We start from the raw sequence: 12134 nt of genomic DNA on the forward strand, positions 1-12134 counted from the left end.
CCCTTTCAAGGACAGATCTGTGAGAGCTATGGCTGACGCAAGGCCATTCCAGCAGCTGCAAGTGGAGGCGTGGGAATTCAAACCCAGTTCTCCTAAATAAGAGTAGTAGAAGAAGAAGATGATGATGATATTGGATGATGATATTGGATTTATTAATAAAAGGGAACACAGGCAGTGGCAAATCAAATGCAAGACTGTGATCAGGCAGGCAAAAAGGGACTATGAGGAGCATATTGCAAAAAACATAAAGACCAACAATAAAAATTTCTTCAAATATATTAGAAGTAGGAAACCAGCCAGGGAAGCAGTGGGGCCCTTGGATGACCATGGGGTAAAAGGATTACTGAAGGAGGATAGGGAAAAGGCTGAGAAGCTGAATGCATTTTTTGCCTCCGTCTTCACTGTGGAAGATGAGAACTTTTTGCCCGCCCCAGAACCACTAATTTTGCCACAGCCTGTGTTCCCTTTTACTAAGAGGAGAGTGGCATAAGTGGCATAGGGGAGGGACGGTGGATCAGTGGTAGAGCATCTGCTTGGTAAGCAGAAGGTCCCAGGTTCAATCCCCAGCATCTCCAACTAAAAGGGTCCAGGCAAATAGGCGGGAAAAAGTTCAGCTTGAGACCCTGGAGAACAGGGGAGGGACGGTGGCTCAGTGGTAGAGCATCTGCTTGGTAAGCAGAAGGACCCAGGTTCAATCCCCATTATCTCCAACTAAAAGGGTCCAGGCAAATAGGTGTGAAGAACCTCAGCTTGAGACCCTGGAGAGCAGGGGAGGGACGGTGGCTCAGTGCTAGAGCATCTGCTTGGTAAGCAGAAGGTCCCAGGTTCAATCCCTGGCATCTGCAACTAAAAGGGTCCAGGCAAATAGGCGGGAAAAACCTCAGCTTGAGACCCTGGAGAGCAGGGGAGGGATGGTGGCTCAGTGGCAGAGCATCTGCCTGGTAAGCAGAAGGCCTCAGGTTCAATCCCCGGCATTTCCAACTAAAAAGGGTCCAGGCAAGTAGGCGTAAAAAAGCCTCAGCTTGAGACCCTGGAGAGCCGCTGCCAGTCTGAGTAGACAATACTGACTTGATGGACCCAGGGTCTGATTCAGTAGAAGGCAGCTTCATATGTTCATAAGGCTAGTGAGGAATTGGTTCTTATGTTTTGATGAGGCGTTCGACAGAAGTGAGGAAAGGAAAACAGAACGTTTGAAAACCGGAGGGATTTTGAGGACAGGCCGAGCCTCCAGCGTTTCCCCTCGCCAACGTTTCTCAGGGAGATTAATTCCTCCGAGAAAAGATTTAGTATTTATTCTTTTGCTGGAGGCAGGGATCCAGGTTAGCCGACAGCGTGCCCTGACCCCGAGATAATGTACAACCCGTTGGGTTTCTGCTTCATAGCAAGAGGTTTCCAAGACAACTGAGGTCAGCCTGTCTTGAGACAGAATTCTGTTCCTTCAAAATGGCCCCCGGCCAGACTCAGCATCTCTGAAGAGGCAAGAGGATCCAAGGAGCCTCTTCAGGGACCAGCCCTGGGATGATTTAAGGCGGGAGTTAGGGTTGCCAAGTCCAATTCAAGAAATATCTGCAGACTTTGGGAGCAGAGCCAGGAGACATTGGGGGTGGAGCCAGGAGACTTTGGGGGTGGAGCCAGGAGCCAGGATGTGACAAGCATCATTGAACTCCAAAGGGAGTTCTGGCCATCACATTTAAAGGGACGGCACCCCTTTTAAATGTCTTCCCTCCATTGGAAATAATAATGGATAGAGGCACCTAATTTGGGGGCTCATAGAACTGGACCCCCTGGTCCAATCCTTTTGAAACTTGGAGGGTATTCTGGGGAGAGGCACTGGATGCTATGCTGCAAATTGGGTGCCTCTATCTGAGAAAAACAGCCCCCCGCAGAGCCTCAGATACCTGCAGATCAATTCTCCATTATACCCAGGGCCGGCTTGCCCACTAGGCAAACTAGGCTCTCCCCCCCCCCACTCCCGGTACCTCAGACAAATGCCTAATTTGCTGCCTCCCCCCCCCCCCCACCGGCGCGCTGAGAGGAACAACACCCGCCTCCCTTTACCTGCTTCCAGGACTTTTTTGGTAGAAAGAGCACAGCAGGAACTCATTTGATATGAAATCTGATGGAATTAGACGTGAGCAAACAGAATTGGAAAAGGCTCTGCTTGGAGAGAATGAAAAATTAATATCAAAAGTATATAAATTATTATTGAAATGGTCTACAGAAGAAGAAGTAGTAAAATCTCAAATGGTTAAATGGGCAATCAATATAAACAGGGAATTTCAAATGGATACTTGGGAGTACCTTTGGAAGAACTCGATGAAGATATCAACATGTCAGAATCTCAAGGAGAGCTGTTTTAAAATGATATATAGGTGGTATATGACTCCGAAGAAACTGGCAAAGATGAGTAAAAAGATGTCAGACAGATGTTGGAAATGTAAGCACCATGAGGGTTCTTTTTTTCATATGTGGTGGACTTGTGAAAAAGCAAAAAACTTTTGGCGGATGATACAACAAGAAATTTCTAAAATTCTGGGTTATGACTTCAAGAAAGTTGCAGAGACTTTTCTGCTAGGATTACAAAGCCCACAGTCTGCATACTGGTTCTCTGAAGACTTCTCTCGAAGACTCCCTGGCTAAGACTCCAATCCTGAGGTGTTCCACAGCTAAGCAAACCTCAAAAATGGATACTTCTTCATTGCTCGGGCAGCATTTCAGTCAATTGCTGCAAACCTGTTCCCCAACTACTCAGGCTAAGTTCCTAAGTCCGTCACAGGGGTAATGGTTTTGGGATGATAAAATTGTGCACTTTATTTTGGTGTGCTAATTAAGTGTGCAGACTCTTATCTGGGAGAACCGGGTTTGATTCCCCACTCCTCCAACTTGCAGCTGCTGGAACGGCCTTGGGTCAGCCATAGCTCTCGCAGAGTTGTCCTCGAAAGGGCAGCTTCTGGGAGAGCTCTCTCAACCGCACCCACCTCACAGAGTGTCTGTTGTGGGGGAGGAAGGTAAAGGAGATTGTGAGCCACTCAGATTCAGAGTGGAGGGCAGGATATAAATCCAATGTCTTATTATTATTATTATTATTATTATTATTATTATTATTATTATTATTATTATTATTATTATTACATTGTAATATATAATGAAATAATCATACAACTCACGGCCCGGTTGGTAACAGGCCACGGACCGGTACTGGTCCACAACCCGGGAGTTGGGGACTCCTGCCCTATGGGAATCGGTTTCCATAGGGAATAATGGAGTGCCCAGCAGTCGTTTCCCTCCCACCCCCTCAACTTTCTGATGACCCTGAAGCAACAAGGAAGCGCAAGTAGCCCCGTTTCACCTGCGGCTTTAACAAGCTTCACCGATCTTGAATAACTCATACGCAGCAATAGCTGAACTTTTTTTCCCTGCAGATTAGAATGGCAAGTGAAGCTTGTTAAAGCCCTTGGTGAAACAGGGCTATACGCGCGTCCCTGTTACGAAAGCGCCCTGTGCTGCCTATGCGAAATAGCGTTGTGCTGTTTTTCGTCTACACGCCTTCCTTGTTGAAAGGACTGTCGAAGCGTTGGGACTCCTGCTTCGCGGCTTGTCAAGGATTTCCCCGGACTTCCACTACGCACAAAAAATGAACTTTGGCATCGAACGGAAGGCCTTTGGTTTCGGGGTTATTTTGTAATTGTATTTATCAGAAGTATTTTTGGTTTTGTAAGAAGCAATCCGTATAAAGTTTTTCATAATTAAGGCTGGCTTTTCGTGGATGCCTTCGGGCTTCGTTCCTGCCCCACCTGGGGGTTGGCAACCCTAGACGAGAGAGTCTTTGTTTTTGGGGGGGGGGGAAGGAAAGGATTTGGCTTCACAAAATGAGATGAAGGAAGCCCAGAAGCCAGCCCGGGCAGGAGAGGAAAGTTTCGTTTCGTTTTAGTTTCGTTTATTAGTTTATTTGTGATTTATATCCCGCCCTTCCCACCAAGTGGCTCAGGGCGGCTTACAGCGTATAAATAACAAAAATTTTAAATTTAAACATTTTAAACAGATAAAACATTAAAAACATACAGCAATCTCATACGACTACACTCCATTTCCAGTGCCAGTTAGTTATAAGCCAGCCGGAAGAGGGCTGTCTTGCAGGCCCTGCGGAACTGGGCAAGGTCCCGCAGGGCCCTCACCTCTTCCGGCAGCTGGTTCCACCAGGAAGGGGCCATTACAGAGAAGGCCCTATCCCTGGTAGATTTCAAACGGGCTTCCTTTGGCCCGGGGACAACGAGAAGATTTTGGGTTCCCGATCTCAGTACTCTCTGGGGAACGTGTGGGGAGAGACGGTCCCTCAGATAGGCAGGTCCTAGGCCATATAGGGCTTTAAAGGTAATGACCAGCACCTTGTACCGAACTTGGTATATTATTGGCAGCCAGTGCAGAACCCGGAGCCCTGGCCGAATGTGCTCCCATCTTGGGAGCCCCAATAACAACCGGGCGGCGGCATTCTGCACCAACTGCAGAATGGGGCGGGGAAGAGAGAGACAGAGAGAGACAGAGAAAGAGCCAGTCGCTTCCTGTAACCTTTGGCCGTCTCCCTTTTAGCTGGAGAGCTACATCCAGATGAACATGAAGTCGGAGATGGTGCAGATGCAGCAGAACGTGGTGCAGAACCAGACGGCCACCATGCTGGAGATCGGGACCCACCTCTTGAACCAGACAGCCGAGCAGACCAGGAAGCTGACGGACGTGGAGGCTCAGGTGCGCGCAGCGTTCCTCAGTCGCGTGGAGGGGAAACACAACATGATACTGAGCACCGGAAGGAGACCGAGTCAGGATTTGGGATAGGGTTGCCAGGTCCAATTCAAGAAATGGCTGGGGACTTTGAGGGAGGAGGAGCCAGGAGACTTTGGGGGTGGAGCCTGGAGACATTGGGGTGGAGCCAGGAGACATTGGGGGTGGAGCCAGGAGACATTGGGGTGGAGCCAGGAGACTTTGGGGTGGAGCCAGGAGACATTGGGGTGGAGCCAAGAGACATTGGGGGTGGAGCCAGGAGACATTGGAGGTGGAGCCTGGAGACATTGGGGGTGGAGCCAGGAGACATTGGGGGTGGAGCCAGGAGACATTGGGGTGGAGCCAGGAGACATTGGGGTGGAGCCAGGAGACTTTGGGGGTGGAGCCTGGAGACATTGGGGTGGAGCCAGGAGACTTTGGGGGTGGAGCCAGGAGACTTTGGTGTGGAGCCAGGAGACATTGGGGTGGAGCCAGGAGACATTGGGGTGGAGCCAGGAGACTTTGGGGGTGGAACCTGGAGACATTGGGGTGGAGCCAGGAGACTTTGGGGGTGGAGCCAGGAGACATTGGGGGTGGAGCCAGGAGCAAGGTTGTGGCAAGCAAAATTGAACTCCGAAGGGAGTCCGGGCCGTCGCATTTAAAGGGACCGTGCTCCTTTTAAACGCCTTCCCTCCATTGGTGCCTCTATCTTGATAAACACCCTCCCAGGCACCCAGATACCCACGGATCAATTCTCCGTTATACCCTATGGGAATCAATCTCCATAGGGATTAATGGAGTGCCCAACAGACAGGGAAAGGGCCTGCAAACCAGGGGATCCCCCGCCCTCACCTGGGGATTGACAACCCTAATTTGGGACAAAATGACCTGGGTCAGGAGTCCCCAACTTGGTGCCCACCGACACCTTTCCCGGAATCCACTTTAGTCCTTTTAGAAAGTGGGCAGGGCTAGACTGGGCTCTTGCCCAGCGGAGCCTCTGATTGGCTGTACAGATTAAAACACATCCTGTTCAACAGCTTCTGCTTGAAATGCGAATGAGTTACTTTTTGAGTTTACGTATAGCCTAGATCCCTGACGCGTTGCGATTGGCTCCACCTACTTCAGCAGCCATTTTGTGAATGCGGCAGCTCCCCTGCGTCGGAATTCCAAAGGCGCCCACAGGCTCAAAAAGCTTGGGGACCCCTGGTTAGGGTTGCCCACCAACAAATGGGGCCTGGAAACCACCTGCTATTAAATTCCAGATGTGTGGGACCAGTTCCCCTGCAGAAAACGGCAGCTTTGGAGGGCGGACTTTATAATATTATACCCTACTGAGGTCCCTCCAGCCCTCTCCTGGCTCCACCCCCCCCCCCAAATCTCCAGGTATTTCCTAATCCAGAGTTGACAGCTCTCCCCCTGGTCTGGGTGCTAATCCTGGTTTCCAGGCCTGAAAAGATGCTAGGGCTGGGTTTGGCAAGTCCAATTCAAGAAATATCTGTGGACTTTGGGGGTGGAGCCAGGAGACATTGGGAGGCGGAGCCAGGAGCAAGGGTGTGACAATCATAAATGAACTTCAAGGGAGTTCTGGCCATAACATCTAAAGGGACCGGACGTCTTTTAAATCCCTTCCCTCCATAGGAAACAATGAAGGATAGGGGCACCTTCTTTTGGGGCTCATAGAATTGGACCCCCTGGTCCAATCTTTTTGAAACTTGGGGGGTATTTTGGGGAGAGGTACTGGATGCTATGCTGCAAATATGGTGCCTCTACCTCAAAAAACAGCCCCCCCAGAGCCTCAGATACTCGCGGATCAATTCTCCATTATTTCCTATGAGAATAAGTCTCCATAGGGAATAATAGAGTTCCCTCCCCTCCCCCCGCTTTCTCTCTCACACTCGCACACACGCTAAACTGTCTCTGGTGCTTCCACAATGACTTTGGGGGTGGAGCCAGGAGACTTTGGGGGTGGAGCTACGAGCAAGGTTGTGACAAGCACAGTTGAACTCCAAAGGGAGTTCTGGCCATCACATTTAAAGGGACCGCACACCTTTTCAATGCCTTCCTTCCCATGGAAGTAATGAAGGATAGGGGCACCTCCTTTGGGGGCTCATAGAATTGGACCCCCTGGTCCAATGCTTTTGAAACTTGGAGGGTGTTTTGAGAAGAGGCACCAGATGCTATTCTACAAATTTGGTGCCTCTACCTCAAAAAAACACCCTCCCCAGAGTCCCCAATACCCGCAAATCAATTCTCCATTATTCTGTATGGGAATCGGTCACCATAGGGAATAATGGAGTGCCCAGCAGATATTTCCCTCCCCCCTCCCACTTTCTGATGAATCCTGAAGCGGGTCCAAATCCAAATCGAGGAATCTCCTGCCCCCACCTGGGGATTGGCAACCCTAGCTAGGGGACTGAACCGGAGACCTTCTGCACGCAAAGCAGAGGTTCTTCCACTGAGCTAGCCCCTCTCATGGGTGAGATGGGGCACCAACAAGGGGGAAGGGAAAAGAGAGCGCACGCAAGTGCACTAAACAAAAGTCCCCCCCCCCTACTGCTCTCTTCTTATTTCCTGTGTTAGATGGTCTGATGACTCTCCAAAGCTCATGTCCCCAAAATCTTGCTGGTCTCGAAGGCGCTTCTGGATTCAAATCCAGCTCTGCTTTGGCAAACCGACATGGCTACCCTTTGAAACTATCCTTGGCTGGGCTTTTTTTTTGTAGAAGGAACTGCTTTGCATATTAGGCCACACCCCGTGATGTAGCCAATCCTCCAAGAGCTTCCTGGGTTCTTCTTACAGGGCCTACTGTAAGCTCCAGGAGGATCGGTGACATCAGTGGGGGGCGTGGCCTAATATGCAAAGGTGCTTCTGCTAGAATTCCACCCGTGGGCCACACCTCTCTGATGTAGCCAATCATCCTGGAGCTTACAGGGCTCTTAGTACAGGGCCTACTGTAAGCCCCAGGAGGATCGGTGACATCAGGGGGGTGAGGCCTGATATGCAAAGGAGCTCCTGCTACATAAAGTACTCTGATCCTCAGAGTCCCGGCTGACCTCCAGTTTTGCTCTCCCCCTTGGCCAGGTGCTCAATCAGACCTCCCGGATTGAGATCCAACTCTTGGAGAACTCCCTGTCCACAAACAAGCTGGAAACGCAGCTCCTGATTCAGACCAATGAGATCCAGAAATTGCAGAACTGGAACAGGTAAGGTTGCCCTTCTGACTCAACTGGATCGGTTGTGTTAGCTAGGAGAGGGTGGTGCTGGTTGCCTTCCCCTAAGACCAGGAGAGAAGAGAGAAGAGATTGGATTTATACCCCACTCTGCACTCGGAGACTCAGAGCGGCTTGCGATCGCCTTCCCTTCCTCTCTCTCCTTCCTTTGAATCCTGACTCGCTTCTTTGTAACATCCTTCCCACGTTCTGACTGGGATGGAAGGACTCTGGGATCTCCATTCTGGCTTAGATCTAAAGAAGAAGACTGTAGACTTATACTCCACCCTTCTCTCTGAATCACAGAGCAGCTTACAATCTCCTTTCTCTTCTTCCCCCACAACAGACACCCTGTGAGGTGGGTGGGTCTGAGAGAGCGCTCCCAGAAGCTGCCTTTTCAAAGGACAACTTCTGCAAGAACTATGGCTGACCCAAGGCCATTCCAGCAGCTGCAAGTGGAGGAGTGGGGAATCAAAACCCGGTTCTCCCAGATAAGAGTTTGCACACTTAAGAAGAAGAAGAAAATATTGCATTTACATCCCGCCCTATACTCTGAATCTCAGAGTCTCAAAGCGGTTACAATCTCCTTTACTTCCCCCCTGCCCTGCCACAACAGACACCCTTTGAGGCAGGTGGGGCTGCGAGAGCTCTTACAGCAGCTGCCCTTTCAAGGACAACTCCTACGAAAGCTATGGCTGACCCAAGGCCATTTCAGCAGGTGCAAGTGGAGGAGTGGAGAATCAAACCCAGTTCTCCCAGATAAGAGTCTGCTTGCTTAACCACTACACCAGACTGGCTCTTCTTCTTCTTAAGTGTGTGAACTCTTATCAGGGAGAACCAGGTTTGAGTTCCCACTCCTCCATATGCGGTTGCCGATGTGACCTTGAGTCACTCGCAAGTTCTCGCAGAGCTGTTCCTCACAAGAGCAGTTTCTGTCAGAGCTCTCTCAGCTCCACTTACCTCACAGGGTGTCTGCTGTGAGGAGGGGAAGAGAAAAGAGATTGTGAGCCGCTCTGAGACTCCTTCCGGTGGTGAAGGGCAGGATATAAATCCAATCTCTTCTTCTTCAACCAACATGGCTGCCTTCTGAAACAATTAAGAGAGCATATTTTGGTTTCCTTTTCAGAGTATATTCCAATTGCAAGTTTTGTGTTTTAAGTAACCGTATTTTGAGAAATAAAGGGGGCAGAACTGACTGAGATGACTAGTCCTCGTTAAGGGGATTGGCATGTCTGGCCTACAGGGCTTTTTTGGTAGAAAAAGGCCCCACTGGAACTCATTTGCATGTTAGGCCACACCCCCTGACACCAAGCCAGCCAGAACTGTGTTCCTGTGCGTTCCTGCTAAAAAAACTAAAAGCTCTGGGCTTATAGCCAGACTGTGTTTGTGTGTCATGTGACTAAATGTAAAAAAATTCCAGCGTGCAGAAAACGAGCAAGTTAAGGCTACAGCTCAGGGCTTTTTTTGAGCAGGAACGCACAGGAACACAGTTCTGGCTGGCTTGGTGTCAGGGTGTGTGGCCTAATATGCAAATAAGTTCCTGCTGGGCTTTCTCTACAAAAAGTCTGGTGTGCAACAATGGTGGCATCAGGGGGTGTGGCCTAATACGCAAATGAATTCCTGCTGGGCTTTTTCGACAAAAAGTCCCACGCAAAACAATTGTGATGTCAGGGGGTGTGGCCTGATATGCAAATGAGCTCCTGGTGGATTTTTTGGGGGAAATGTTGCTGCCAGGGGGTGTGGCCTAATGTGCAAATGAGTTCCTGCTGGGCTTTTGCTACAAAAAAAGCCCTGTGTGGAACAATGGTGATGCCAGGGGGTGTGGCCTAATACGCAAATGAGTTATTGCTGGGCTTTTCCTATCAAAAAAGCCCTGTGTGAAACAATGGTGATGCCAGGGGGTGTGGCCTAATACGCAAATGAGTCCCCGCTGGGCTTTTCCTACCAAAAAAAGCCCTGATAAAACTAAACTAAAAGTCTCTTTCCCCCTTCCAACTTTTAAAAGTTTTCAACAGTAATCCGCTGGGTTGCCAATACAGAGCTGGATAATTCCTGGAGGTTTGGGGCGCGGCGCCTCAGAAGGGTGGGATTTGGGGAGAGAAGAGATCCAGTGCCAGAGAGTCCCCCCCCCCTCCAAAGCAGCCCATTTCTCCAGGAAAACAACGGACCAGTTGGAAAAGTGGGAGTTTTCCAGGTCCTACCTGGAGGGTTGGCAAGGCTAGGCATTCCCTTAAAGGCAGCCCTTCTTTCTCAGCAAACGTTTGCGGCTTTCCCTTCTTCCCACCCTGTGAGCGCGCTCTCCCCTGGGGGGTTACATATCTCCCCTTTGCTAAGCCCCCTTGAGCTGCCAGAAACCTTGCAGAGCTGGGGGCCGTTGTGTGTGGATTCAGGGTCCAGAAATGCAAGCGTCTCCCCCCTGGCTGCGTCGGCCTCGCTCCCTTATCTCCCGCTGGCTTTGCTGGAATGCAGCTCTCGGCCTCCCAAGGAGGGAGTTTCCCTTCTGAGCCCAATCCGTGGCTCCCTCTTTTGCAAGTGGAGCTCTTGGGTCACCAGTTTTGGACTGCCAAATTCCTGGGGATTAAGTCTGGTGCCAGCCGAAAGGGGCGCATGGGGAAGGCTGCCATGGCAAAGCTATCTAACAAAGCTGGAGTTCCGTGAAGGGTTGCCAAGTCCAATTCAAGAAATATCTGAGGACTTTGGGGGTGGAGCCAGGAGACTTTGGGGGTGGAGCCAGGAGACATTAGGGGTGGAGCCATGAGCGACGGTGTGACAAGCATTATTGAACTCCAAAGGGAGTTCGGACCATTACATTGAAAGGGACAGCACACTTTTTAAAAATGCCTTCCCTCCATTGGAAACAATGAGGGTTAGGGGCACCTTCTTTTGGGGCTCACAGAATTGGGCCCCCTGGTTCAATCTTTTTGAAATCTGGGGGGTATTTTGGGGAGAGGCACTGGATGCTATACTGAAAATCTGATGCCTCTACCTCAAAAAACAGCCCTCCCCCCCCCCAGAGCCCCAGATACCTGTGGATCAATACTCCGTTACTTCAGTGAGATCACTCACTGAAAATGTCAAGACAGTGTGCGATTGCAACAAAAAAGGCCAACGCCATGCTGGGAATTATTAGGAAGGGAATTGAAAACAAATCAGTCAGTATCATAATGCCCCTGTATAAATCGATGGTGTGGTCTCATTTGGAATACTGTGTACAATTCTGGTCACCGCACCTCAAAAAGGATATTATAGCATTGGGAAAAGTCCAGAAAAGGGCAACTAGAATGATTAAGGTTTGGAACACTTTCCCTATGAAGACAGGTTAAAACGCTTGGGGCTCTTTAGCTTGGAGAAACGTCGACTGCGGGGTGACATGATAGAAGTTTACAAAATTATGCATGGGGTGGAGAAGGTAGAGAAAGAAGTACCTTTCTCCCTTTCTCACAATGCAAGAACTTGTGGGCATTCCATGAAATTGCTGAGCAGTCAGGTTAAAACGGACAGTAGGAAGTCCTTCTTCACCCAAAGGGTGATGAACATGTGGAATTCACTGCCACAGGAGGTGGTGGCAGCTACAAACACAGCCAGCTTCAAGCGGGGATTGGATAAAAATATGGAGCAGAGGTCCATCAGTGGCTATTAGCCACAGTATGTGTATGTGTGTATATATATTTGTGTGTGTGTGTGTATGTGTGTGTATATATGTATGTATATGTGTGTGCGTGTGTGTATATATATATACACACACACACACAAACACATATTGGCCACTGTGTGACACAGAGTGTTGGACTGGATGAGCCATTGGCCTGATCCAACATGGCTTCTCTTATGTTCTTATGTTCTTATGTATTTCCTATGGGAATAAGTCTCCATAGGGACTAATGGGGTGCCCAGCAGACATTTCCCTCCCCCCCCCTGTTTCTGATGACTCTGAAGTGGGGGGCGGGCCTCCAAACCGGGGATCCCCTGCCCCCACCTGGGGATTGGCAACCCTAACACACACTCTACTTTGACAACGCGAACTCCTTCTGACCCTTCCCAATGAAGCATTTCCTGCTCTTATTTAAAGGCACACACGTACATTTTATAATAATATAATAATATAATAATTTTTTTATTTCTATCCCGCCCTCCCCGCCGGGGCAGGCTCAGGGCGGCTCACAACATAAA

The 12134-nt window shown here is 49.7% G+C and overlaps 1 protein-coding gene across 1 annotated transcript in view; it reads left to right on the forward strand.

Moving 5' to 3' along the window:
• The window catches only part of ANGPT4 (angiopoietin 4), an 88474-nt gene that overhangs the window by 50608 nt on the left and 25732 nt on the right, over nt 1–12134 (forward strand). The window contains exons 2-3 of the mRNA XM_060233463.1: nt 4588–4743; nt 7837–7958. Coding sequence (XP_060089446.1) covers nt 4588–4743; nt 7837–7958 — 278 coding nt within the window. The remainder of the gene's footprint in view (nt 1–4587; nt 4744–7836; nt 7959–12134) is intronic.

The sequence above is a fragment of the Heteronotia binoei genome, chromosome 2, assembly GCF_032191835.1.
Source record: "Heteronotia binoei isolate CCM8104 ecotype False Entrance Well chromosome 2, APGP_CSIRO_Hbin_v1, whole genome shotgun sequence".
Classification (NCBI taxonomy): Eukaryota; Metazoa; Chordata; class Lepidosauria; order Squamata; family Gekkonidae; genus Heteronotia; species Heteronotia binoei.